This window comes from Emiliania huxleyi (genome assembly GCF_000372725.1).
Source record: "Emiliania huxleyi CCMP1516 unplaced genomic scaffold EMIHUscaffold_289, whole genome shotgun sequence".
NCBI lineage: Eukaryota > Haptophyta > Isochrysidales > Noelaerhabdaceae > Emiliania > Emiliania huxleyi.
Window position 1 is genome coordinate 82805 of NW_005199861.1, and position 22002 is coordinate 104806.

A 22002-nucleotide genomic window follows, 5' to 3' on the forward strand; every position below is an offset into this window, starting at 1 on the left:
GAGAGCAGCCTCACCGCGTCGAAAGTCTACCACGGGCCCTGGTCCAACGATTGTCACCGTCAGCGGGTCCTGAGTTTTTGCTGGGCGGAGGTTCGCTGATGAGGAAAGTCATTTCCACCGCCGCTTGAACACCTCGAAGATCCACGTGAACACCTCGAAGATCTACCGGCGCCCGCTTGAACACCTCGAAGATCCGCGTCGATCATGGCGCTGGAGCCATCATGGACGCTCGTGGACTCGGCGGGCGTCGTCCACGTGGTCGCGGGCAGGTCCGCGCTGTCGCAGATGTTCGGCAAGAACACCAAACCGACCTACAACAACATGCTCGAGCTGGTCGGCGAGGGTTCGCGAGGCGTCGTTGGCTACCTTTGCAAGGACGGCTGGCGGATGCTGCGCGAGCTACCGTGGCTGCAGCACAAGGAGAGCAAGCGGATCGTGCCCGTCGTCGGCTCGGCCGCCCAGTTCCTTCAACGTGCAGCAGCCGATGCCGACATGGCGGGCTTCATCTTGAACGGCAAGGCTAGCCAACCCTTCACTCGACTGATCGCACGGCCCGGCGCCAGCGGCATGCGATGGACCGGCGCCGGCTGACCGACTGCACTTCGCGCCGCCGGCGGCTCTCCTGCTCGAGCACGGCGCCAACGTCAACTCGGTGCAGCACTCGACTCTGGGGCCTCTCGTGCCTCTCGTGCCCTTCCAGGTGCGTGCCCGCCGCCCGCCGCCCGCCCACGTGCGCGCACGCGCGCGCTCGTCCTGTGTCGCCTCGCCCCTCCTCGCTCCCCTCTGCCCCACGCCACGCTCCCCCCCCCTACTGTCCGGCAGGTGCCGCAGCCGGCGGGCGTTGCCGGCGTGCTCGGCGGCGCGCCCGCGCCCTTTGCCCCGCCGCCCCAGGTATCCCCCTCCCCGCCGCACCGCCCCCTTCCTCTCCTCGCGCGCACGCGCGCACGCACGACACAAGCCGCGCGCCTAGCCCGCGTGCTCGTCCGACCCACCTCCCCTCCCACCGCAGGTCGGGCAGGGCCCCGTGCTCGGCGCGGGCGTCGGCGGCCCCGCCGCGCCGCCCGTCGCGCCGAAGGTGCTCGCGCCGGCCGCCGCCCACGTGCCCCGCGTGCTCGCGCCCGCGCCGCCGCACGCGCACGTCCACGCCGCACGCCGTTGGTCATGTGACCGCTGCTGGTCACGTGACCCAACGGCTCCCCCCCCCCCCTTTACCCACCAGGCCCCCCCCACACATCCTGAGCGAACTTCCCTAGTCACCCGCGGCCGGACTCCATCCGGCACGCGTCGCTGGGCGCTCAGAGCCGCGTCCCCTGCTCGCCACCCCGACGCCCAAGGCGCCCGAGTCGAACGACAGGCGGCACGCGAAGACTGGTTGCAATCCCGCCGACCGCCAGGCCGCGGGATGATGCGTGCGTGGTCTTGTAGTCGGTCTCGGAAGCTCCCCTCTCGGGCTAGGAGCCAGCCCCTCTCCCTTGCCCTCGGAACACCGTGTCCGAGTCGAGGCGTGTGCTTGCCGGTCGACGGCCGCGCGCGGTTGGCATTGTAACGAAGGTTGCGCGCGGCCGCGGCGCGCCCGCCATGGCTTGGCGCGGCGCGCCTACCAGCGGCAGTTGTCGAGGCACGGGAACACTTACCCGGGGTCATCCTCTGAGCCTGGTCGTCGGCGCCGAGATGCCACGGCGGCGCATTCGACGTCGTCGGCGCGCTGCCCCGCGGTGAGCCCCGCCGCTCGTAGCGACGGCCGCAGGTTGGCCCGGTGCAGCGCGCCCTGGCCGCAGACTGAAGAACGGCCACGAGGGGTGTGTGATGTGCGGTGCGGGGTGTGAGGGGGCAGCGTCTTTGTGTGTGCGCGCGCGCCGCTGCCGGGACAGAGCGGGGCCCTCGGGGTACGCCTCGTCCGGCCCCCTCCGAGGGGGTCGTGATCTGAACTGGAGAGGGGGGGTCGGCCTTGAGAGCTTACGGGTGGTCTCACCGCGCCAGAGGCTCTGCCTCTCCTCTCGGGGATTAAACTGAGGGATAGGGGCGGGGATCCTCCCTCTTCCCACCGTCGATGCCGGGGCTCAACCAATCCGGAGAGGTCATTACCATTCCTCCATACATCCTCCAAGCTTCATCGGCGGGCGTCTAGGAGTGTGTCGTCAACTGGCCGGTGGTCTTTATCAGTGTGGTGGGGCCGAATCGGGGCTCCCGAAGACGCGAATCGGGGGGCGCGAGCAGTTCGATCCCAGGGACCATTGGGGCGTTCGGGACCTTGATGTCTCGTTCGTCGACGGGTTGAGGGGCATGTGGGTGCGCTTCCGATTGGCGACGTCCCCATGCGACTTTGAGAGAAGCGGGCTCGTTCACAACTCTCAAGAACCACCTTAACCTGACAGTGCTGTGATACTACATGGTAGGCGCTGCCTGTGCCTCTCCCTGTCCGCTCGATCCGTCCGCGTCTCCCCCCCGGATGGAAGTCGATTGCGCGGTCGCCGGAGAATTCCTGGCGCGCAATATTAATTTCCCTCGACCAGCTACCACTCTCTGCTGGCCCTCTTTCCCTCACCTCTGCCCGTCCGCCGCTCCCTGCGATGAGATGGTCTGTTAGAATGGCCCCCTTCGCTCTCGCCTCCCACAACGCCGGCAGCACACAGGCAGGTGTTCTGGACAAGACTCCACCACCCTCGCCCCCCCCCACCGTCTGTTCTTCATGCTCACACCATGTCGTTGCTCAGCTCGGTCACCTGCGACAGCGGTCCGGAGACATTGCCACGCCGACAGCCACTTCCGCGGGGCGTGTGTCCACACCGAGTAATTCACTTATGTTGCTCAGCCACTACCGCGGGGGGCGGGGGCACGCTCCCAGCACCCTCCCCATCTGTCTACCCAATCGACTACCCAAGGGGGTAGGCGTGTGTATTCACTTAGTTTGCTCTCAGCCCCGCCCCGCACCTGCGACAGACTCGGAGACGCGCCCGCCGGCCGCGTAACCGGTTGCGTGCCGGCCGCCTCGCCGCCCTTCTTCTTGTCTCCGACCGCCGCGGGCAGCGCGGCCGGCGGAGGGAGGACCGGCCTCGCTGGGACACGCACCTGTTCACTCAGCAGCCGTGGTGCGTGAAGAGACGCCGTTCACACCCACACCCCGCCTCTGTCGGCCGGTGGAAACTCTCACGTGCTGCGGCGGCGTCGGCGGCTGCAGCGCGTCGTCCTTGCCCGCGGCTCGAGCGTCTGCTGGCATCCTACGCTCCGAGATGCAGCCGAGCTGTGGGAGATCCAGCCGAGATGTGGGAGATGCAGCCGAGATGTGGGAGATGCAGCCGAGATGTGGGGGCGAGGATGTACTCGCGGTATGTGTGACCCCCCTTATACCTCTCGATGATGACTGGCGAGGGGATGCTCAAGCCACGTCTAAGTCCCCTGTGTCGCTGTAGTCGCTTGGAGCGGTGTGGAGAACGGCCAGAGGTCTTGGAATCAAGGTTGCCTACTGCTGCTATACTGGTGAGGGGAGAGAGTGCGTACGCCCGTCTGGGGTGTGGTCGTGTTACCTATTACTGCTTACTGGTGAGGGGAGAGGGGGCAGGGGGGGCAGGGGGGAGGGGGGGCGTGCGCCGGTTGGGGGTGTCGTGTGGCGAGCTCGCGCGAAAGTTCTCGGCGACGCCTGTTCACAGCTGCGCGCTGTGAAGAGACGCCGTTCACAGGCTTGGCTGCGCCGCTACACAGCGCTCGAGGGCTCCGGCGAGCGGGAAGGCAGAGGCGGGCGAGTTGGTGCGAAACGTCTCGACCACCTGCGCGAACTGGACGGCGGCGCGGCAGACGACCTTATAGGCAAATAAAGAAATAATAAATGAAGAAAAAGAAATAGAGCTGCGCTGCGGCGCGGCAGACGACGTGTGCTCTGCCCAGCTCCTCGTGCAGCTTCGCGTTCTCCATCTCGTGCTTGCGCAGCTCCGCCTATCATCACCCCGTCACCACTGCTTTAACACCACAGCCTCGCGTTCTCCATCTCGTGCTTGCGCAGCTCCGCCTATCATCACCCCGTCACCACTGCTTTAACATCACAGCCTCGCGTCCACTACTCCTCCGCCTCGCTGTCGCATCGCCTCCACCGCCGCCCGCATCTCGCGCTGTTCGCGAGAGAGCTGCACCCGCACCTGCTCACAACCAAACCCGGCCGTGAAGAGGCGCTGTTCACAGCAGCGGCGGCGGCGCGGCTGCACCCCCTTGCACGCACCGACTCCCGCTCCGCCTGCCAGAAAAGACTAAGTACGTGAAGGACGAGAGGTGTGAAGAGCAGCTGCGACGGCGTCTGCTCCGCCTCCGTCGCCCGCTTCTCCTCAGCCACCTCGTCCATCTGCCTCGCCGCCTGTGACTAGTCGGTGGTGAGTCAGCAGACGCGCTCTTGACGGAGCCTCGTCCAGACGCCTCGCCGCCTCCGCTTGGGCTTCGTGGATCGAGTCCCGCGCCTTCATCAATCATTAATGGTTAATGAGTAATTATTATTATTGGGCTTCGTGGATCGAGTCCCGCGCCTTCATCAATCATTAATGGTTAATGAGTAATTATTATTATTGGGCTTCGTGGATCGAGTCCCGCGCCTTCATCAATCATTAATGGTTAATGAGTAATTATTATTATTGGGCTTCGTGGATCGAGTCCCGCGCCTTCATCAATCATTAATGGTTAATGAGTAATTATTATTATTGGGCTTCGTGGATCGAGTCCCGCGCCTTCATCAATCATTAATGGTTAATGAGTAATTATTATTATTGGGCTTCGTGGATCGAGTCCCGCGCCTTCATCAATCATTAATGGTTAATGAGTAATTATTATTATTGGGCTTCGTGGATCGAGTCCCGCGCCTTCATCAATCATTAATGGTTAATGAGTAATTATTATTATTGGGCTTCGTGGATCGAGTCCCGCGCCTTCATCAATCATTAATGGTTAATGAGTAATTATTATTATTGGGCTTCGTGGATCGAGTCCCGCGCCTTCATCAATCATTAATGGTTAATGAGTAATTATTATTATTGGGCTCCGTGGATCGAGTCCCGCGCCTTCATCTCGGCCTCGCGGATCTGCCTCCCCGCCTCCAGCTTCGCCTCCCGCACCTGCGAGTGACAGCCCGAGGTGACAGCAGAGGTGACAGCAGAGGTGACAGCAGAGGTGACAGCAGAGGTGCGGTCGAGGTGCAGCAGAGGTGCGGTCGAGGTGACAGTGCAGAGATGCAGCTGAGGTGACAGCAGAGGTGCTGCTGAGGTGCAGCCGAAGTGACAGCAGAGATGCAGCAGAGGTGCAGCCGAGATGTGCAGCGCCTCCCTCCCCGCCTCTAGCTGCGCCTCGCGCCCTCCTCTCACACCTCACTCAGTCAAATGTGTCTTGCTGTGTCTCCACTGTGTCTACCTCTCGGCTGTATCTCCATGTCTCTCGGCTGTGTCTCCACTGTGTCTACCTCTCGGCTGTATCTCCATGTCTACCTCTCGGCTGTATCTCTCGGCTGGACAGCGCACCTCGATCTTCACCTCGCGCAGCTGCTTCGTCGCCTCCTCCCTCTTCGCCTCCAGGACGCGCGAGTGGGCCGCCTGCCGCCAAGCAACCAATTAAGTATTACCAATAGGTATGATTATAGGTCGCGCGCACTAATACTCACCCCCCCCCCCCCCCCCTGCATCTCGCAGAGCTGTGGTGAGAAAAAGAATTACGGCTGCCGCGGAGCCACCGACTAGTGACGGGCCTGCATCTCGCTGAGCTGGTGCTCCTTCAGCTCCGTCATATCCCGGACCGCCTTCAGTAAGTAATCAACTAATCAACTAATTAACTAATGAATTAGACTCGGTCATGTCCCGGACCGCCTTCCGCTCGCGAGCGAGGTCGCCCGTCGTGCGATCGAGCCTGTTATCACTTAATTAACTATCATCATGAGTGAGTATGATAAGGCGCGATCGCCCGTCGTGCGATCGAGCCTGATAATAATTAACTATCTTCACATCATCAAGTATGATTAGGCGCGAGGTCGCCCGTCGTGCTCTCGTGCCGTGAGGAGAGGTTGTCCTTCTCCGCAGTCAGGCCGACCACTTTGGTTGCGAGCGTCTTGAGCTCCTCCACCTGCCGGCGCAGCTTCTCCTCCGCGTCGGACACGCGCGCCTGAGCGAGAGGCATACAACTACTCATTAACCAGTTAGGAGTAGAAGTCGACTCGGAGTCCTCTGCGTCCGACACGCATCACGCGCGCCTTGGCCGCCGACGCCTCCGCCGCCAAGGCCAGCTCCATCCGCTGCTTGCCTGTCTCGGTGAACTGTATGATTGTTAGTGATCGGGGAGCACACCCTTCTCCTCAGCTCCCTCCGCTGCTCGCCTGTCGGTTGGTTAAGAGATCGGTGACTGATGACTATCCCTGACTTAACCAGGGCCAGCGCGACGTCCGCGGCTCGCCTGACCGGTCCGCCTCCGCCAACGCATCGCGCAGCCTATCCCTCAGTCAATGATGATGTAGTTCATTCATTAGGACACCGGTCCGCCTCCGCCACCGCAGCGTGCAGCCTGTCGCGCGACATCGCCTCTGCGCGACTAAGCGCATCCTCGAGGGCGACCTTGCCTGTTCACACCACACACCGCCGCAGCTCCTGTGAAGAGGCGCCGTTCACACCGTGGCGCATGTGCCCCTCGAGGGCTCTATAGCGTCGCCTTCGTGCCTCGCCCTCGCCACCGCCTCCTCCACCGCCATCTGCATGTGCTCCTACGCCGAGGGAGACATCTCGGGTGACCTCGGCCGATCTCGAGCGATCTCCTCCGCCGCCATCTGCGGCTGCTCGCTTTCAACGCTTTGAGCTCTCCAGCCTTGGCTGCGGCCTCGGCCTCCCGCCGCTGCTTCTGCTCCTGCGCCTCAACCTCGCGCGCCTGATCAATAACCAATCACAACTCAAGAACCAGTATCTAAGCACACGTCCCCCGCGCCTCCTGCCGAAGAGATCGCCGTCTGCACTGCAATCGCGAGCTTGAGAGCGTGCTGCTCCTCCGCCGCGTCCAGCAGCGCCTGCAGATGCACATCGAACACGACTGAGCATATACTGAACTATGTTCCAACGCGGCTGCTCCTCCGGCGGGTCCAGCAGAGCCTCCACGTCATCCTCGTACCGCTGCGCCTCCTCGCGCCGCTTCATCTCCGACGCGCGGCGGAGCTTGTCCAGCGCAGCCTGTGGATCAACAGTTTCGTCATCTGCGGGCCCACCTCCACCCTCTCTCGGACGCCCCTGTGCGATCTCTTCCCGAGGAGGTGAGGCGAGAGCACCTGGGAGAGGCGGAGCTGGTCCTTGAGAAGGAGCACCTTTGCACGCAGGGTGTCGTTGTCGTCGTCGTCGCCCAGCACCACCTCCGCCGGGCTCTTCCCCTCCGCCGCCCTCGCCGCCGCTTCGGTCGAGAGAATCTCGCCGGCCGAGTCGCGGCTTCTGCGCGGCGGCCTCGCCTGCGCCGGCGAACCTCGTTGCTTCGCGAGTCTGTCGGGCGGGTGCGCTGCCTGCTCCTGCTCCGGCGGGTGGTACGGCGAGCTCGGCAGCCTCTCCTCCCTCGCCGCCGCCACCACCGCCTCGACCCGCGCCACAGCCCTCGTCGCCTCTGCCGCCAGCGCCGCGCCGTCCCAGCCCTCGGCGGGGGCGAGGCGCCGTCGCACGCGAAAGTCGTGGGCGCGCTTGGAGCCAATCTCGCGCAGCTTCTCGCGCAGCCGCACACCCTGCAGGAGGTGGCCGTCGATAGAGATGATCTCGTCGCCGACTTGGATCGGGTGCTCGCCGCCGCCGCCGGGAGGAGAGATGATCTCGAGGCAGGTATTTTGGGCGGAGACGCGGATGCCGAGGCCGCCGTCGTCGCCGCGGCGCACCGTGAACTCGAGCTCCTCCATTTTGTGAAAGCGAACGCCGTGACAAAAGAAATTACCGAAATACCTCGAGAAAAGAAACAAATCAACGGTGGCAGATCACCAGGCACAAAAGAATTCTTAAAATCCAAGCCTCTCTCACTCCACCCGCAACTTTCTCGCTAACACGCGCGCACCGCCGAGCCTGCGGCGGGCGCGCTGCGGCCGCACGACACTCATACAATGAATTGTCACTGCCCGTGAGTGCGAGATAGGGCTAGCAGTAGGCAGCTAGCCTCTGAGGAGGGCGTCCATAGACACATCACTAGACCCCACACACGGTTTCGTCCGTGCCTCGCCGGGCGGCGAGATTGCTATGCCGCACTGGTCCCACATTGGTGACACGATACCACCAAATTTGCCGGTCCAAGAGAGAGTCACCGGCGCCGTCCTGAGAAGGTGCATGGTCCCTCTTGACTGCCCATGCGCGCGAGGCCGTGTAGGCATAGCCTCGAGAGTGCCAGCAGCCAGTCGCCGAGGCAGTTTGTGACGCGCATTGCGCCAGAAGCGTGCACACGGTGGAAGGACACCTTCCTACTGGCCGTACGATCAGGTCGTCACTGAATGCTTGATACTAAGGCCGCGAGCTATGCAGGTGATCAATTGTGCATCATGGCACGGTCAGCTGCGCCGACAGGCTGTCGCAAGGCGTGATAGCATGGCCGCAAGTCGCCGAATTCCCATGAAAACAAGTAAAAATGGGCAAAAAAGAAAAGAATCTGACATAATCGGCGCCTGCGGCGGGCCATGGGACCCCATCACCCCCCCCGCATGTGCACTCCTAAGAACCTAGACTCATTTTTAGCTCCGAGAGGTTTGGTCGGTGTGGAGCGGAGCCCGTATTGTACGAGTAGGCCTGTCGATCGCGACGGCCTTGGTTCCCACCTCCCGGCCACCTGCAGCCCGCTCGCAGGTAGCCATCCGATAAGCCATTCACAGCGACAGCTGTGACGGCGCCTCACGTGCTCGGCTTTCACAAAGTCGATCGCCGATCTCCTTGCTCGCGAGCGATGCACGCTGCCCCGCTGCGTTTGCTCGCTCGCTCACACTGCACGATTCGCAGGTACTCCTGCGCCGCGCGCGCCGCGCCTCGCGCCGCGCGCCTCCTCCGCCCGGCGGCAGCTCGGCTGCTGCGCGCGGAGGCTCTTCCTGGCACCGCCGCGGTGCTGTGCGTTTGTTGGTGGCACAGTCACTGTGCACCTTGCTGCTGGAGGACCAGGTCTGGCGCTGACGAAGGCCGCGGCGCCACGCAGCCGCCCGGCCGCCGCGCGCGCGATGCGGCGAGGGCGTCAGCGCTGCCCGCACCGACGAGCAGCGCACGGACCACACGCGCTCGCCTACTGTGTGCTGCAGCTCAAGCCGCTCCTCCCGGCGGGCCGCGTGGCGCAGTCAGAGGAGGCCACACAGCCATCTCCTCTCGCAGCGCCGCCGCATGATCCCGCTGCCCGCCGCCGCCGCCGCCGCAGTCGCCGAGCAGCGCACGAGGAGTCTCTCTCCCTCTCTGCGAGTACAGCCTTAGGCGAGACGCGCTGCAGCCGCCGTGCGGCGGACGGGACACCCGCTCTTCCCGTCCACCAGCTCTAGGCGAAACACGCGCTCCCCGAGGAAGGCAGAGCGCGCTCGATGGCAGGGCAGCGCCGCCCTCGCCGCGCGGCCGGGAGGGAGATGGGAGGCCACCATGCTTGCCCTCGCCAGGGGAGCGGTCGCACTACCCGCTCCGCCCGCCGCCGCAGCCGCCGCAGCTTCGCCACACGGGAGAGAGTCTCCTCCTCCTCCTCCTAGCCTAGGCGAAGACGCCCTCCGGAGAGACGCCGCCGCGCATCTCACCTGGAGAGGGTTCGAGGGAGAGCACGAGGGGCGCCCCCCCCCCCCCCCCCCCCGCCGCCGCCGCCTCAACCGCCGCCGCCGCCGCCGCCCGCCGCAACCGCAGAGCGATGCGCTTGCGCCAGGGATGGCCTCGTGTAGGTTTCAGGACATTGCGCAGCGTGCGAACTGCCGACGTTCACACGTTAGTAGTTGCTTCAGGTCATTGCGGTACTCCAGCAGGTCAAGCGTGAGGCGACCCGCCAATACGCTTGGCCAGCTCGGAGCGACGACGACCGCTCGCACGCTGCGACACCTCCCGGGGATAAGGCATAGGAGCGCTTCTACGAAGCAATCTGTCGCCTCCAGGCCACTCTGCGGTAGCACACACACGTGCGTGAACACGATGCGCACCCGAATGCACCACTCCTATCCTTCCGGGCGGAAAGTGGTGCGGTGTGCGTGAACACGATGCGCACGTTAGCACAGCAACCGTAGCTAACAGACAGCGACAATTGCGTAGCGACTAGACAGCAGCTTCAATAGCAACAGCAGTAGCGAGAGCAACAGCAGCAGCAGCAGCAGCAGACGAGAGCTACCCTTCGCTTGCATTCGAGTACACTAGTGACTCGCACTAGTTCGCTCCCTAGGACGAGCGACTCGCGCACGCCAGGGAGAACAATATTAGCTCCGAGAGGTTTGGTCGGTGTGGAGCGGAGCCCGTATTGTACGAGTAGGCCTGTCGATCGCGACGGCCTTGGTTCCCACCTCCCGGCCACCTGCAGCCCGCTCGCAGGTAGCCATCCGATAAGCCATTCACAGCGACAGCTGTGACGGCGCCTCACGTGCTCGGCTTTCACAAAGTCGATCGCCGATCTCCTTGCTCGCGAGCGATGCACGCTGCCCCGCTGCGTTTGCTCGCTCGCTCACACTGCACGATTCGCCCCTCCCGCCACACCCTGCGAACCGTAGGTGGTTGGGCAGGCCCCTTCGGGGCCTAGCATGCATAGCCGGCGCGCTGCCTGCAGCCGGCCCACGCCGCGAAGAGCCCGATCGCCCGCGCCCCAGCCCCGCCAGCCCGCGCGACCTCGTTGCCTCAGCGATCTGCCGAATTGCGAGCACGATGCGATCTCACCATGTGACTGATACATGGTTAGAGGCGCTAGCCTCCGCTGCGGATGGCGTGTGCGACACGACTGCGCCCGTGGCGGGTGGCAGTACGTGTGACACCATGTGACTGATACATGTACATGTTGTACATGACATGTACATGTACATGTTGTGTGTAACACCATGTGAGTGATACATGGGCCAGCGGCGTCTGCCACCGCTGCCGAGCGGCAAGTCCAATACACGGCTGTGTGCCCGTTGCGGGTGTAAAAGCGTGTGACACCGTGTGTATGATGCACGGTCTAACTGCGTTAGCCACCGCTGCCGAGCGGCAAGTGCGACACACCCGGCCCGTTGCGGGCGGCGGCTGAGAGCCATTGCGCGCACAGCTCGACTTGTGCCGCTGCATGGCTATAGCGAGATGCCAATCTCTCGCTCAAGAGATGAGACAATCTCCCTGCCGAGCTCGTTCACACCGCGTGTTCACAGCTCGACTTGTGCCGCTGCATGGCACTATAGCGAGATGCTAATCTCTCGCTCAAGAGATGAGACAATCTCCCCGCCGAGCTCGTTCACACCGCGTGTTCACAGCTCGACTTGTGCCGCTGCATGGCACTATAGCGAGATGCTAATCTCTCGCTCAAGAGATGAGACAATCTCCCCGCCGAGCTCGTTCACACCGCGTGTTCACAGCTCGACTTGTGCCGCTGCATGGCACTATAGCGAGATGCTAATCTCTCGCTCAGTCAAGAGATGAGACAATCTCCCTGCCGAGCTCGTTCACACCGCGTGTTCACAGCTCGACTTGTGCCGTTGCATGGCACTATAGCGAGATGCTAATCTCTCGCTCAGTCAAGAGATGAGACAATCTCCCCGCCGAGCTCGTTCACACCGCGTGTTCACAGCTCGACTTGTGCCGCTGCATGGCACTATAGCGAGATGCTAATCTCTCGCTCAGTCAAGAGATGAGACAATCTCCCCGCCGAGCTCGTTCACACCGCGGGTTCACAGCTCTCGGCTTGTGCCGCCGCATGGCACTATAGCGAGATCGCAATCTCTCGGGAAGAGATGAGACGACCTCCCTGCCGAGCTAGTTCACACCGCGTGTTCACAGCTCGACTTGTGCCGCTGCATGGCACTGTAGCGAGATGACAATCTCTCGCTCAAGAGATGAGACAATCTCTCTGCTGAGCTCGTTCACACCGCGTGTTCACAGCTCGACTTGTGCCGCAGCATGGCACCATAGCGAGATCACAATCTCTCGCTCAAGAGATGAGGCATAATCTCTATGCCGAGCTCGCCACATGCGATCGATACGTGGCGAGGCCCATTGCGAGCGCTAGCGCGAGATCACAATCTTGTTGACTATCGCGAGATCACAATCTCGCTCAAGAGATGGGACAATCTCTCTGCCGAGCTCGCCATGTGATCGATACATGGCAAGGCCCATGCGAGCGCTAGCGCGAGATCACAATCTCGTTCACTATCGCGAGATCACAATCTCGCTCAAGAGATGAGACAATCTCGCTGCCGAGCTCATTCACACCGCGTGTTCACAGCTCGACTTGTGCCGCTGCATGGCACGATGGCGAGATCGCAATGTCGCTCAAGAGATGAGACAATCGCCCTGCCGAGCTCGCTCAACCGCGTGCGTTCACAGCTGCCTCAGCGAGATGCGCTCACTCAGCGAGCCTGCACGCCGCCCGTAGCTCACACGAAACGCTAGTAGGCGGGTGGCGTCGTGGAGCACGTGGAGGGCTTGGCTGCCCCTCCCGTGAGTCACGGCGTCGGGTGGTCTCGCAGGGACCACCACCCCGCCACCCCGGGGCGGCGTGCGAGCGGTACTCCAGCAGGTCAAGCGTGAGGCGACCCGCCAATACGCTTGGCCAGCTCGGAGCGACGACGACCGCTCGCACGCTGCGACACCTCCCGGGGATAAGGCATAGGAGCGCTTCTACGAAGCAATCTGTCGCCTCCAGGCCACTCTGCGGTAGCACACACACGTGCGTGAACACGATGCGCACCCGAATGCACCACTCCTATCCTTCCGGGCGGAAAGTGGTGCGGTGTGCGTGAACACGATGCGCACGTTAGCACAGCAACCGTAGCTAACAGACAGCGACAATTGCGTAGCGACTAGACAGCAGCTTCAATAGCAACAGCAGTAGCGAGAGCAACAGCAGCAGCAGCAGCAGCAGACGAGAGCTACCCTTCGCTTGCATTCGAGTACACTAGTGACTCGCACTAGTTCGCTCCCTAGGACGAGCGACTCGCGCACGCCAGGGAGAACAATACTTTTTTCCGCTGCGCCACAGGTGCTCAAAGTCGATCGGCTTGGTGAAAGCAGGCGGTCCTCATGGGCTGCGGGATGAGCAAGCCAGCTGCAGCAACGGACCCTTGGCAGCCAGCTGCAGAAGCGGACCCTTGGCAGCAGCTCACAATGCTCGAAGAGGCCAAGAGGTCCTCTGCTACCGCTGCAGCCTCGCTGCCCATCTCCTCCCCGCTGCCCAGGCTCACCGCCGCCGACCACAAGGGCATCCCGCTGCTGGCGGCCCTCGACGAGGCGCTCGTCGCCGCCCTCCACTCCGGCGCCATCAAGCTGCTCCGCGCCGAGTTCCTGCGCGCTGACGGCTCCGAGGCGGTGCTGCCCGAGCTCCTCCGCCGGCAAGAGCTGGAGCGAATGGAGGAGGAGCGACGCATCCGCATCTTCCTCACGCCGGAGGAGGCTGTTGCGGCGCTGCGCTCGCTGAGCCGCGAAGTCGCCGGGCTGACCTACGGCTGGGCCTCGCCGGACCACCCCGACGTGACCGGAGAGTATCTGGCGAACGTGCGGCGCTTCCTGCGCCACCCGCTCGGCGAGCACGTGACGGGCCTCTTCTGGGAGTGCGCCGCCGCCCCAGACCCACCCCAGTCCCAGTGGCTGCGCCGCGTGGGAGGACAGGCCTTCCCTCTGCGCCTATCCCTCACTTGTCGCTTCTCTCATACTCTGCCGCCCCCCTGCCCCCCCGTGCGCCCCCCCTCCGCAGCTTCTCTTCGCTCCCGCAAAAGCCGAGGACGGCGGCAGAGGACGAGTTCTTCTATCAAGCGCTCAAGGTCCGCGCCGCCTTCTCCCCGCCGCCCTCTGCGCCCGCCGCGCTTCTACTCCCCACTCTCTCGCCCGCACACATGCCCTTGCTTCTCCCCACGCCTCCCTTCTCCTCGACCCTCCGCAGGTCATGGGCGACGTCTACGCCTCTCTCTTCGGCACGATCGTCATCCGCCACCGCTCCGTGCCAGCCCGCCCGGCGGAGCTGGACGGCGAGGTGGTCGTCCTCGTCGAGAAGGGCGGCGGGCTCGACGGCGCCGGCGCCGAGGCAGAGCTGCGCAGTGCTCTCGGGGCGTTTGAGAACCCGCGCTACGAGGAGGGCCGGTGGCGCGTGCGCTTCCCAACCCACGCGGCGGCGGAAGAGGCGGTGGCGGCAGCAGCTGCAGCTGACGCGTTGCCGGGCGCGATCGCCGTCTTCCTCTTCTACAACGACCGCCCTTACCTCGCTCGCGGGTGCGGACCCCCCTCCCCCTCTCCCCCCACCCCTCTTCTCTCGTCTCCCATTCCCTTCCACCGCCGCCGCCGCGATGCGGCGTGCGAGAGTCCCCAACCCCGCTCTCAGAGGTGCCCCGCCAGCCCGCCACCACCACAGCTCTGCTCTTCCGCTACCCCCCCCCCCCTCTCCGCTGGCAGGTGGACGACGTTTGAGAGCGCCGTGAGCACCGAGGCGCTCGCGCGCCTCGCCTACTTCCCAGGGCTGGGCAAGCTGCTGGAAGAGCGGCTGCCGCCCAAGGTCGTCGAGATCGACGGCGCGGGGCCGCGTGTGGCAGAGATGGAGGACCGCGCCGACGAGGGGATGGGGCCGCGTAACAAGCGCGTGATCGCCGCGATCGAGGAGGCCTCCTTCACGGGCAAGGGCGACAAGCCGGTGGTCGTCCAGCTGTACCGTGACTACGCAACCAAGGTGAACAACGCGATGGTTGACTCGGGCGAGGCGATGAAGGCGGAGTACGTGGGCGAGCGCAACGCGGCGGGAGAGCGCGAGGGGCGCGGCGTCTACCGGTTCGCCGACGGCACCGTCTACGACGGCGAGTGGAAGGCGGGTATGTACGAGGGGCGCGGCGTCATGCGGTACGCCAGCGGCAACGTCTACGATGGCGAGTACAAGGCGGGTATGAAGGATGGGCGCGGCGTCTTGCGGTACGCCGACGGCGACGTCTACGAGGGCGAGTTCAAGGCGGGTAAGATGGAGGGGCGCGGCGTCTACCGGTACGCCGACGGCGACGTCTACGACGGCGAGTACAAGGCGGGTAAGTACGAGGGGCGCGGCGTCTTCCAGTACGCCGACGGCGGCGTGGACTCGTGCTTCTACAAGCAGGATGCTGACGTCGGCGAGGGCGTCAGGTGGAAGGCGGACGGGCGGCGGGCGGGGCGGCTGCGTGACGGGGAGGAGGAGGAGGAGATCTCGCTGGAGGAGGCGCGGCGGACCGCCGAGCGGCTCGGGCTCCCCCTCCCCTCCCCGCTAACCGGCGCGTGAGGCACGAGCACTCTTAAAAGCGAGAGAGCACGCGGAGAGAGCATGAGACCAAGCGGAGGGGCGGGGGCGGGGGCGGGGGGGGAGGGGAGGGGGCGATATACCAACCTCACATGAGGTTGAGAGAGAGGGCGGCCCCTCACTACGAAATAGTTGTGTGGAGCGTGTGTGAAAAAAACTTCGTAACTCCTTGGCGACGAGCCGCGGGCTTTTGCCATTGCGTGCCAGCCTCAGACAGCCGGGCCGCCCGAGAGTTTTACTGACGAGTTTCTCTCGCGGGGGCGGCCCGGCACAACCAACCCTGTGCTCAGCACAAAAAAAATTCTGGCGCAGCGGCCGGCGTGAGCCGCGCCAGCTGTCGACAGATGTCGACAGATTCGATGGATTTGATGGATCCCTTGATGGTCCGATGGGCGACGGGCGACCCCCCCAAACCCCCCCACCAGGTCTCGAACCTGCCTCCACTCGCTCGAATCAGGCGCTCCGAACGACTTTGCAAGCCGGCTTCCAAAATTGACGACTAATGCTTCACTGCCTGATATAGTACCATTTTGTTGCTTCAGCATCAACGCCACGCCACGTTCTAGGGACGCAGAGCACGCACTGAGAGACCACTCACATCGCTGTTGCGGGGCGGCAATGTGACTGGACTCGCCGTGCGCGCCCAGCTAACCCTAGCCACCAGCCTGCGCCATACCCAGGTACGGTCGCACCTGTCTCTCCACCTATCATCCCAACTCCTCGGGCGACCGCGCGGCTGCGCTACTCACAGGCAGTCTCCCTGCCTCAGCTGTTACAGGCACCACCCACCGACCAGTCTCGACGACGAGCCGCGGCAGGGCTCGCTGCGCCGCTGCACAGCTTTACGCCACAACACAACATATCAACCAACGTAACCTCCCCCTTAGTGACCCACCCTTGCGGGCTCAGTTGCCGCATTAGGAGCCTTCGCACCGCGAGTGGGCTCAGGTGGGATCCACGGAGAGAGAGGTTCCATACACAGCCGCACTCTACACACCTTACCCCCTCTACTCGGGCGGCATCGTGGTGAGACCCTGGGCAGTCAGAGAGGCTGACAGTAAGTGGCGGGCTGAGAACTCGGGCCTCTCCCGACCCGCCATCGCTGCCTAAGGGAGGATCCTATCGGCCACTAGACCATGACAGATCAGAGGCGCACACGCCCTGTCCCAGCTCCCCCACTCCTCACACTGGGTTTGCAGTGCGCGGCCTCGCCACCTCCCTACCAGGGCAAACCCCCTCTCTCCCCCTAGGTGCTGCACTTGACGTCCATAGAAGGCGCGCGGCAGAGGCGGGAGGGAGGCGGGGAGAATCTAGCTCGCTCTGGCAGGGAGGCAAGGGTGTGATAGAGTGTTTGGGTGAGAACAGGCGGAGTGTGTGTGCCTGTACGCGATTGGGAGAGCACTTGTGACAAGGCATGGTTAGGCGAGTGGCAGTCGCTAGTGCGGACTTGCTAAGTCGTGTGTGCTCCCTTTTGCTGGCTAAGACTGGAACAATTTTTTTTGTGTGGAGCGTGTCTCTAGCCTGCGGCTGCGCGCGCGTCAAAGCCGGCATGTGTGTGCATGGCTTGTGGCGCTTTTACGTTATCTACCGATACTACCGAGTACCGTAATGCGTAAAAGTATGTGGCGCCAGACAGCACTCAGGTGAACAGGTCTCAGCACTTTTTGCCGTACGGCTTTACGCATATGATCTTTCTGCAGTCTGGGCTGGTGCTGGCTGCTGAGTGCTGAGTGCTGCTGCTCACGTGACGACGGCGTCCCCTCACGCCGCGTCGGCCTTTACTCACTCACTAGAGCTCACTCGCAAGGTTCGCACAACATCGCCCCCTCCCCCTCCCCGCCGCCGCCGCTCTCCGGCAGAGAGTACACGACGATGTTCTTCCCTTCGAAGGGCAACGTCCTCGTGCCGATGCGGCCGGGCGCCTTGTCGACCAAATACCTGTTCACAGCTGTAGGTGTGAAGAGACGCTGTTCTCGGCCCCTTGAGGCGTTGTCGACGAAGTACCTGTTCACGCTCAACGGTGTGAACGGGCGAGGCTCATGCGGGGCAAGCGGTCGGTGTGTTGGCGGCGAGGGCACTTGACAAAGGCGGTGTACGAGGTGACTCGCTTCCCGCGCTTGTCCCTGCGGGTGGGGAAGTACGCAGAGTAGACGCAGCAGGGCACCTAGTAGTGTTCACGGCTGGAGGTGTGAAGAGGCAAGCTTCACGGCGGGCGAGCAACAAGCGGCAAATGTTGCGGGCCACGGCAAACGGCTTGCCGCTGGCCTGTTCACAGCAGCAGGGTGTGAAGAGAAGCTGCTCACAGCATGCGGACCGGCCTACAGCCGCCCGCCAGCGCAAAGTCGACGATCGCCTCCGTCGCTCCGTCGGGGTGCATCCCCACCACCGCCGAGCAGTGCACGAGCGTCCGCCACACCTGCCCACAGCGCCGCCTCGTCACAGCAGCGCCGCCTTGCAGCGTGTGCCTCCCAACCCTTCCTTGCGCCGACCGCACCTCGGCCGCACCCGGCTGGCCGCTATGAGGGCCCACCCCCGCCGCCTCGCCTCTCTCCTCCTCCTCCTCCCCCTCCCCCACCGCCACCAGCCCCTTGTCGGTCCACCGCAGCGAGGACGCCTGTTCACACAGCGCGCGCTGTGAAGAGACGCCGTTACACCCCTCCCCTCCGTGCTGCAGCTGTGAACGGCGCCTCGTCGCACAAGCGCGCCGCCACCGCCGCCGCCGCCTCCGCCGCCGCCGCCTCCCCCCCCACCGGCCCCTCGCCGCAGGGGCTTGGCTCGGCCAAGAAGGGAAGCAGCCCCTCCCACAGCGAGGCCACAAACAGGCACGGCCAGTGCCTGGCGCATTCATTGGTTGATTGAGTGAGTGATTGATCGATTAACAAGCAGGGCCAGTGCCTTCATCATTAGTTACTCCTCCCTCCAGAGAAAGGAATGGCAATCCGGTGCCTGGCGCGTTCATTACCGGAGTACGAAGGTCGTAATCGATTAATTAGCAGGCGAGGCCGGTGCCTGGCCAACCGCTCCTTCATTAACTACATGTACTCTCGGGGGACCTCTCGCGCTCTCCCGTGCCTGGGCAGCTGGTACGGCCCGGATGCTGCCGCTGCCGCCCACTCGCACCGAAGACTGCGGGCCACTACCCTCGCCTGGCAATGAATTAACGAAGTGCGTCAGGCGAATCGGTTAACTCGTCACTAAGCGTGCCACTACCCTCGCCTGTTCACAGCCGCCTGCTGTGAAGAGAGGCGCACAGCCCACGGCCCAGCGGCATGCGGCGCCGCCGCCCACACCTCAATGTCCGAAGGCAGCTTGCCGCCGCCACCGCCATCGCCGCCACCTCCGCCACCGCCACCGCCCTCTCCGCCGCCGCCACCGCCCTCGCGGCCATCACCACCGCCGCCGCAACCGCCACCGCCACCACCGCCGCCACCCCCGTCGAGCCCTCGGCGAGCGGCCGGGCGGTTGTACGCCTAGCAAGACACTTCCTAGACACTTCCCAGACACTTCCTAGACACTTCCTAGCCGAGATATGTCGAGATGAGCCGAGATGAGCTGAGATGAGCCGAGGTTAGCCGAAGTTCGCCGACTCGTGGTCATTAGCTCGTGCATAACGAGTTAGCGATGCGGCGGTAATTAATTAACTAACCTAAGTAGTTACTTAATTAATTAATTAGCGATGCGGCGCCTGCAGCGGCTCGGTGCGGAAGTAGAGCCCTCGCTCCCACTTCCGCCCCAGCCTCCTCGCCGTCATCTCGCGCGGGTCCACCACGGTCACCTGACGAGTCAATGAACCTCGGCTGATCTCGGCTGATCTCGGCTGATCTCGGCTGATCTCGCCGTCATCTCGGGTCAACTTGAGCAATCTCTCGTCCATCCCTACTCACAAGTCACTCCGTACTACAGGGGGGCTGCACCGCGCTCACCGGCACGCGGTTTAAGTTGAGAAGCTCGAAGCCGAGGGCGCCCTATACCGACGTCTTCGTAATCCATTCGCGATTTCGTTAATTGAGTAACGCCTAAGGCCCTGGGTGTGTGTGTGCAGCTTAGAGCCGAGAGCGCCCTACCCTCTCATCCCGACCCACTCACTCCTCGACTGGTCGCTTCAGTCAAGGGGGCGAGGGGGACGGAGGTGCCTCGGAGGTGCCTCGGAGGTGCTTCGGAGGTGCCTCGGAGGTGCCTCCGAAGAGTCTCGGAAGAGTCTCGCAAGAGTCTCACAAATGTCCCGGAAGCGCGTGGCGGCTTCTCAGAAGTCTCTCGCGGCATTCTCGCTTTAAATTCTCGCGGGCGGCGGCGCCTGCCCCCCTGCCACGTCGAGCACGCCTGCAGACCATGCCACCGACGTGTCATGGCCGTGTCCCGGAGGGGCGGCCGGCCTGGCAGTGGCTGTCGAGCGGGCCTGCTCCCGACGCCAGCGCCTCGAGGCCGTAGGTGTCGATCAGGAAGCGGCGCAGCGCGCCCGCGCGCTCCTTGTTCCGCACCCGCGGCCGCTCCGTGAAGCGCGAGGCGGACTTGGCAGGCCGCAAAGCCCGCACGGCCTCTCCCTGCTCCCGAAGCGCCGCAGCCGCAGCGAGGAGATGCTCGCGCGGCGCGCCGGAGGCGGCGAGCGACTTGCAGCGGTCGCGTAGAACCGAGTAGCGCGCCTGAGCCTCGACGAGGTCGGCAGATGGCGGCGGCGGCGGCGGCGGTGGCGGCGGCGGCGGCTCAGAGTGCGAGAAGGCGCAGCGAGTTCCGTAAAGGCAGAGTCCCTTCCGAAAGTGGCGGCACAGAGGGGTGGGCCGATTTGGGTCGAGCCGACGTGGCGCTGTCGGACGGGTGCCTGGCTCGCTCGGCATGTGGGATGTAGCGTGATGCGAGCGGGCCAGAGAGGTGCGCCGCCGTTCGGGGAGGGCGCCTGGGTCTACTCGAGTGCGTGAATAAGAGTTTAAACAAAACAACTCTCCCTCACAGCAGACAGGCTCGACACAGGTGCGAACTGGCGCGTGCTAGTACTATCACCGGCACACCACCGGAGCCGCCTAAGCGACTCCGTTAAGAACGGCAATGCACTTAGCTCCGTGCACAATGCCGCTGTCCCCGCACGCTAGCTCGTTCACCGTCTGCCACGCCACGGCGGTGTGGAGAACGACAGACAAGCGCTGCATCTGCAGCCCGTGCCAGTTCTTGGTGGTCCATGTGACCTCATCGAGGTGCTGAGCGTGCGAAAGTTTGTTACTCAGCTGGTCCGCCGCCTGCCGAAGAATTCTGCGGACGCCGTCCCCGAAGCCGCCGAACGTCTCGAAGTCGCCCGGAGCAGCAGAGGCTCCGTGGGGTCGAAAAGTCGACGCTGGGAGTCGCACTCGTCAAACTGTCGCAACACCACGCGGTACGCACGTACCGCCCACATCCCCTCCACCGCTGAGAAGGCGCAGATCGACCGCCGGGCCGCGTAGCCGTCGTTAAGGAGCGGTTTTTGGAGCCGTACGAAGAGGTCCCAGACGGGCGAAGATGCGGTTTTGCGACGACCACACGCGATGTGGTATCTGGTTTTTGCTAAAAACGGGCCGCCTAGTGCAGCACCACTAGTACAACACGCAACTACACTGAGGGCTCCACACTAGCCGGTATAGGCGAGCCCCGGCGGCCTCACCGTCGCCGCTCGCGGCGGAGCCGACGGCGGAGCCACGGGCGGGTGCGACCTTTTGGGGGGACATGAGCTCGCCAGGACGTCACCGATGGCTCGGCGCGCCTCTTCCCGCCAGCGCGGGGCGGCCCACCTACAGGAGCGAGGGGGAGGTGGTCGTGAGCTCACTTTGTCGGCCGCGCGCGAGGTGAATACTGGGTGTGAGGCGCGCAGGAGGCGAGGGTGGGCGCGCCGGCGGTCGAGCCACCGAAGAATTCGACGTGGCGCAGCTCCGCGCCGGCGGGGACGACCGAGCACATGATGTCGGCGGCGGTCACGCGACGAGGGAGAGCCGCAGGAGCCCTCTGAGAGCCAGGCGCGCGAAAGCAGCGATGAGTGGCGCTTCGATCAGCCACCTGTGGGCGGCCACCGGGGAGACGGTCAAGCTCGCGAATAAGATACATCATAAAACAGAATGGAGCACCAAACACCCTCTGGTTTCCCTGGAAACTTCCGGAAACGCAAAGTGCTGGGGACCCTCTGGTTTCCCTCTGGGTTGCCGGAAACCCTCGTACAGGCCAAACTGTGAGAGAGCGATCCTGCGCTAAGCTCAAAAGAAATTGGTTGGCGGGGCGGCGGGCGCGGGTGCGAGGTGCGGTGCGGTGCGTGCAATCGTGTGTTTGGCGTCATGTCGTGTGTGCCTTCGCTTGTTCCTATTAACAACGAAGTCTAGCTCAAAAAAAGAAATTCAGCGCCAGCAAGACCGCCGCGGCGCCTGCACGCCTCAGCGAATCCCCGCTCATGTGGCAGGGCCAACACGGTTACGGCCAGCAGCAGCCCCAGCAGCTATACGGCCAGCAGCAGCCCCAGCAGTACGGCCAGCAGCAGCAGCAGCAGCAGCAGCAGCAAGGCTACGCGCAGCAGCAGTACACGCAGCAGCAGGCATATGGCCAACAGCAGTACGGTGGCTACGGGCAGCAGCAGGGCTACGGGCAGCAGGGCTACGCGCAGCAGCCGTACGG

General features: G+C 64.0%; 6 protein-coding genes across 6 annotated transcripts; 2 read left to right on the top strand and 4 right to left on the bottom strand.

Annotated features, from left to right (window-relative positions):
• Positions 1-204: 204 nt before the first annotated feature.
• EMIHUDRAFT_239472 (hypothetical protein) lies at positions 205-1406 on the top strand (the record flags this gene model as incomplete). Its single annotated transcript, XM_005775940.1, has 3 exons — positions 205-472; positions 564-652; positions 1335-1406. The coding sequence occupies 3 exons, from the start codon at positions 205-207 to the stop codon at positions 1404-1406; spliced, it is 429 nt and encodes a 142-aa protein (XP_005775997.1).
• A 933-nt stretch (positions 1407-2339) lies between these two features.
• EMIHUDRAFT_444070 (hypothetical protein) lies at positions 2340-3634 on the bottom strand (the record flags this gene model as incomplete). Its single annotated transcript, XM_005775941.1, has 4 exons — positions 2340-2723; positions 2932-3069; positions 3152-3218; positions 3589-3634. Coding segments are annotated over 4 exons (255 nt in total), but the record flags the coding sequence as incomplete, so codon positions are not given.
• Positions 3635-3671: 37 nt separating this feature from the next.
• On the bottom strand, positions 3672-5845 carry EMIHUDRAFT_457978 (hypothetical protein; the record flags this gene model as incomplete). Its single annotated transcript, XM_005775942.1, has 10 exons — positions 5818-5845; positions 5714-5750; positions 5490-5561; positions 5037-5090; positions 4402-4442; positions 4295-4334; positions 4211-4225; positions 4080-4130; positions 3868-3930; positions 3672-3797 (listed from the first exon to the last, which is right to left on the bottom strand). Coding segments are annotated over exons 1-10 (501 nt in total). The 5' UTR covers positions 5820-5845.
• Positions 5846-5970: 125 nt separating this feature from the next.
• Positions 5971-7873, bottom strand: EMIHUDRAFT_457979 (hypothetical protein; the record flags this gene model as incomplete). The annotated part of the gene is made up of 10 exons (XM_005775943.1): positions 5971-6123; positions 6206-6261; positions 6379-6446; positions 6490-6557; positions 6626-6715; positions 6793-6876; positions 6953-7012; positions 7095-7172; positions 7268-7498; positions 7646-7873. The coding sequence occupies 10 exons, from the start codon at positions 7871-7873 to the stop codon at positions 5971-5973; spliced, it is 1116 nt and encodes a 371-aa protein (XP_005776000.1).
• Positions 7874-14853: 6980 nt separating this feature from the next.
• EMIHUDRAFT_48146 (hypothetical protein) lies at positions 14854-15156 on the top strand (the record flags this gene model as incomplete). Its single annotated transcript, XM_005775944.1, has 1 exon — positions 14854-15156. A coding segment is annotated over one exon (303 nt), but the record flags the coding sequence as incomplete, so codon positions are not given.
• A 1879-nt stretch (positions 15157-17035) lies between these two features.
• On the bottom strand, positions 17036-17758 carry EMIHUDRAFT_239479 (hypothetical protein; the record flags this gene model as incomplete). Its single annotated transcript, XM_005775945.1, has 5 exons — positions 17036-17075; positions 17197-17319; positions 17460-17504; positions 17603-17646; positions 17696-17758. The coding sequence occupies 5 exons, from the start codon at positions 17756-17758 to the stop codon at positions 17036-17038; spliced, it is 315 nt and encodes a 104-aa protein (XP_005776002.1).
• Between the last annotated feature and the right edge of the window lie 4244 nt (positions 17759-22002).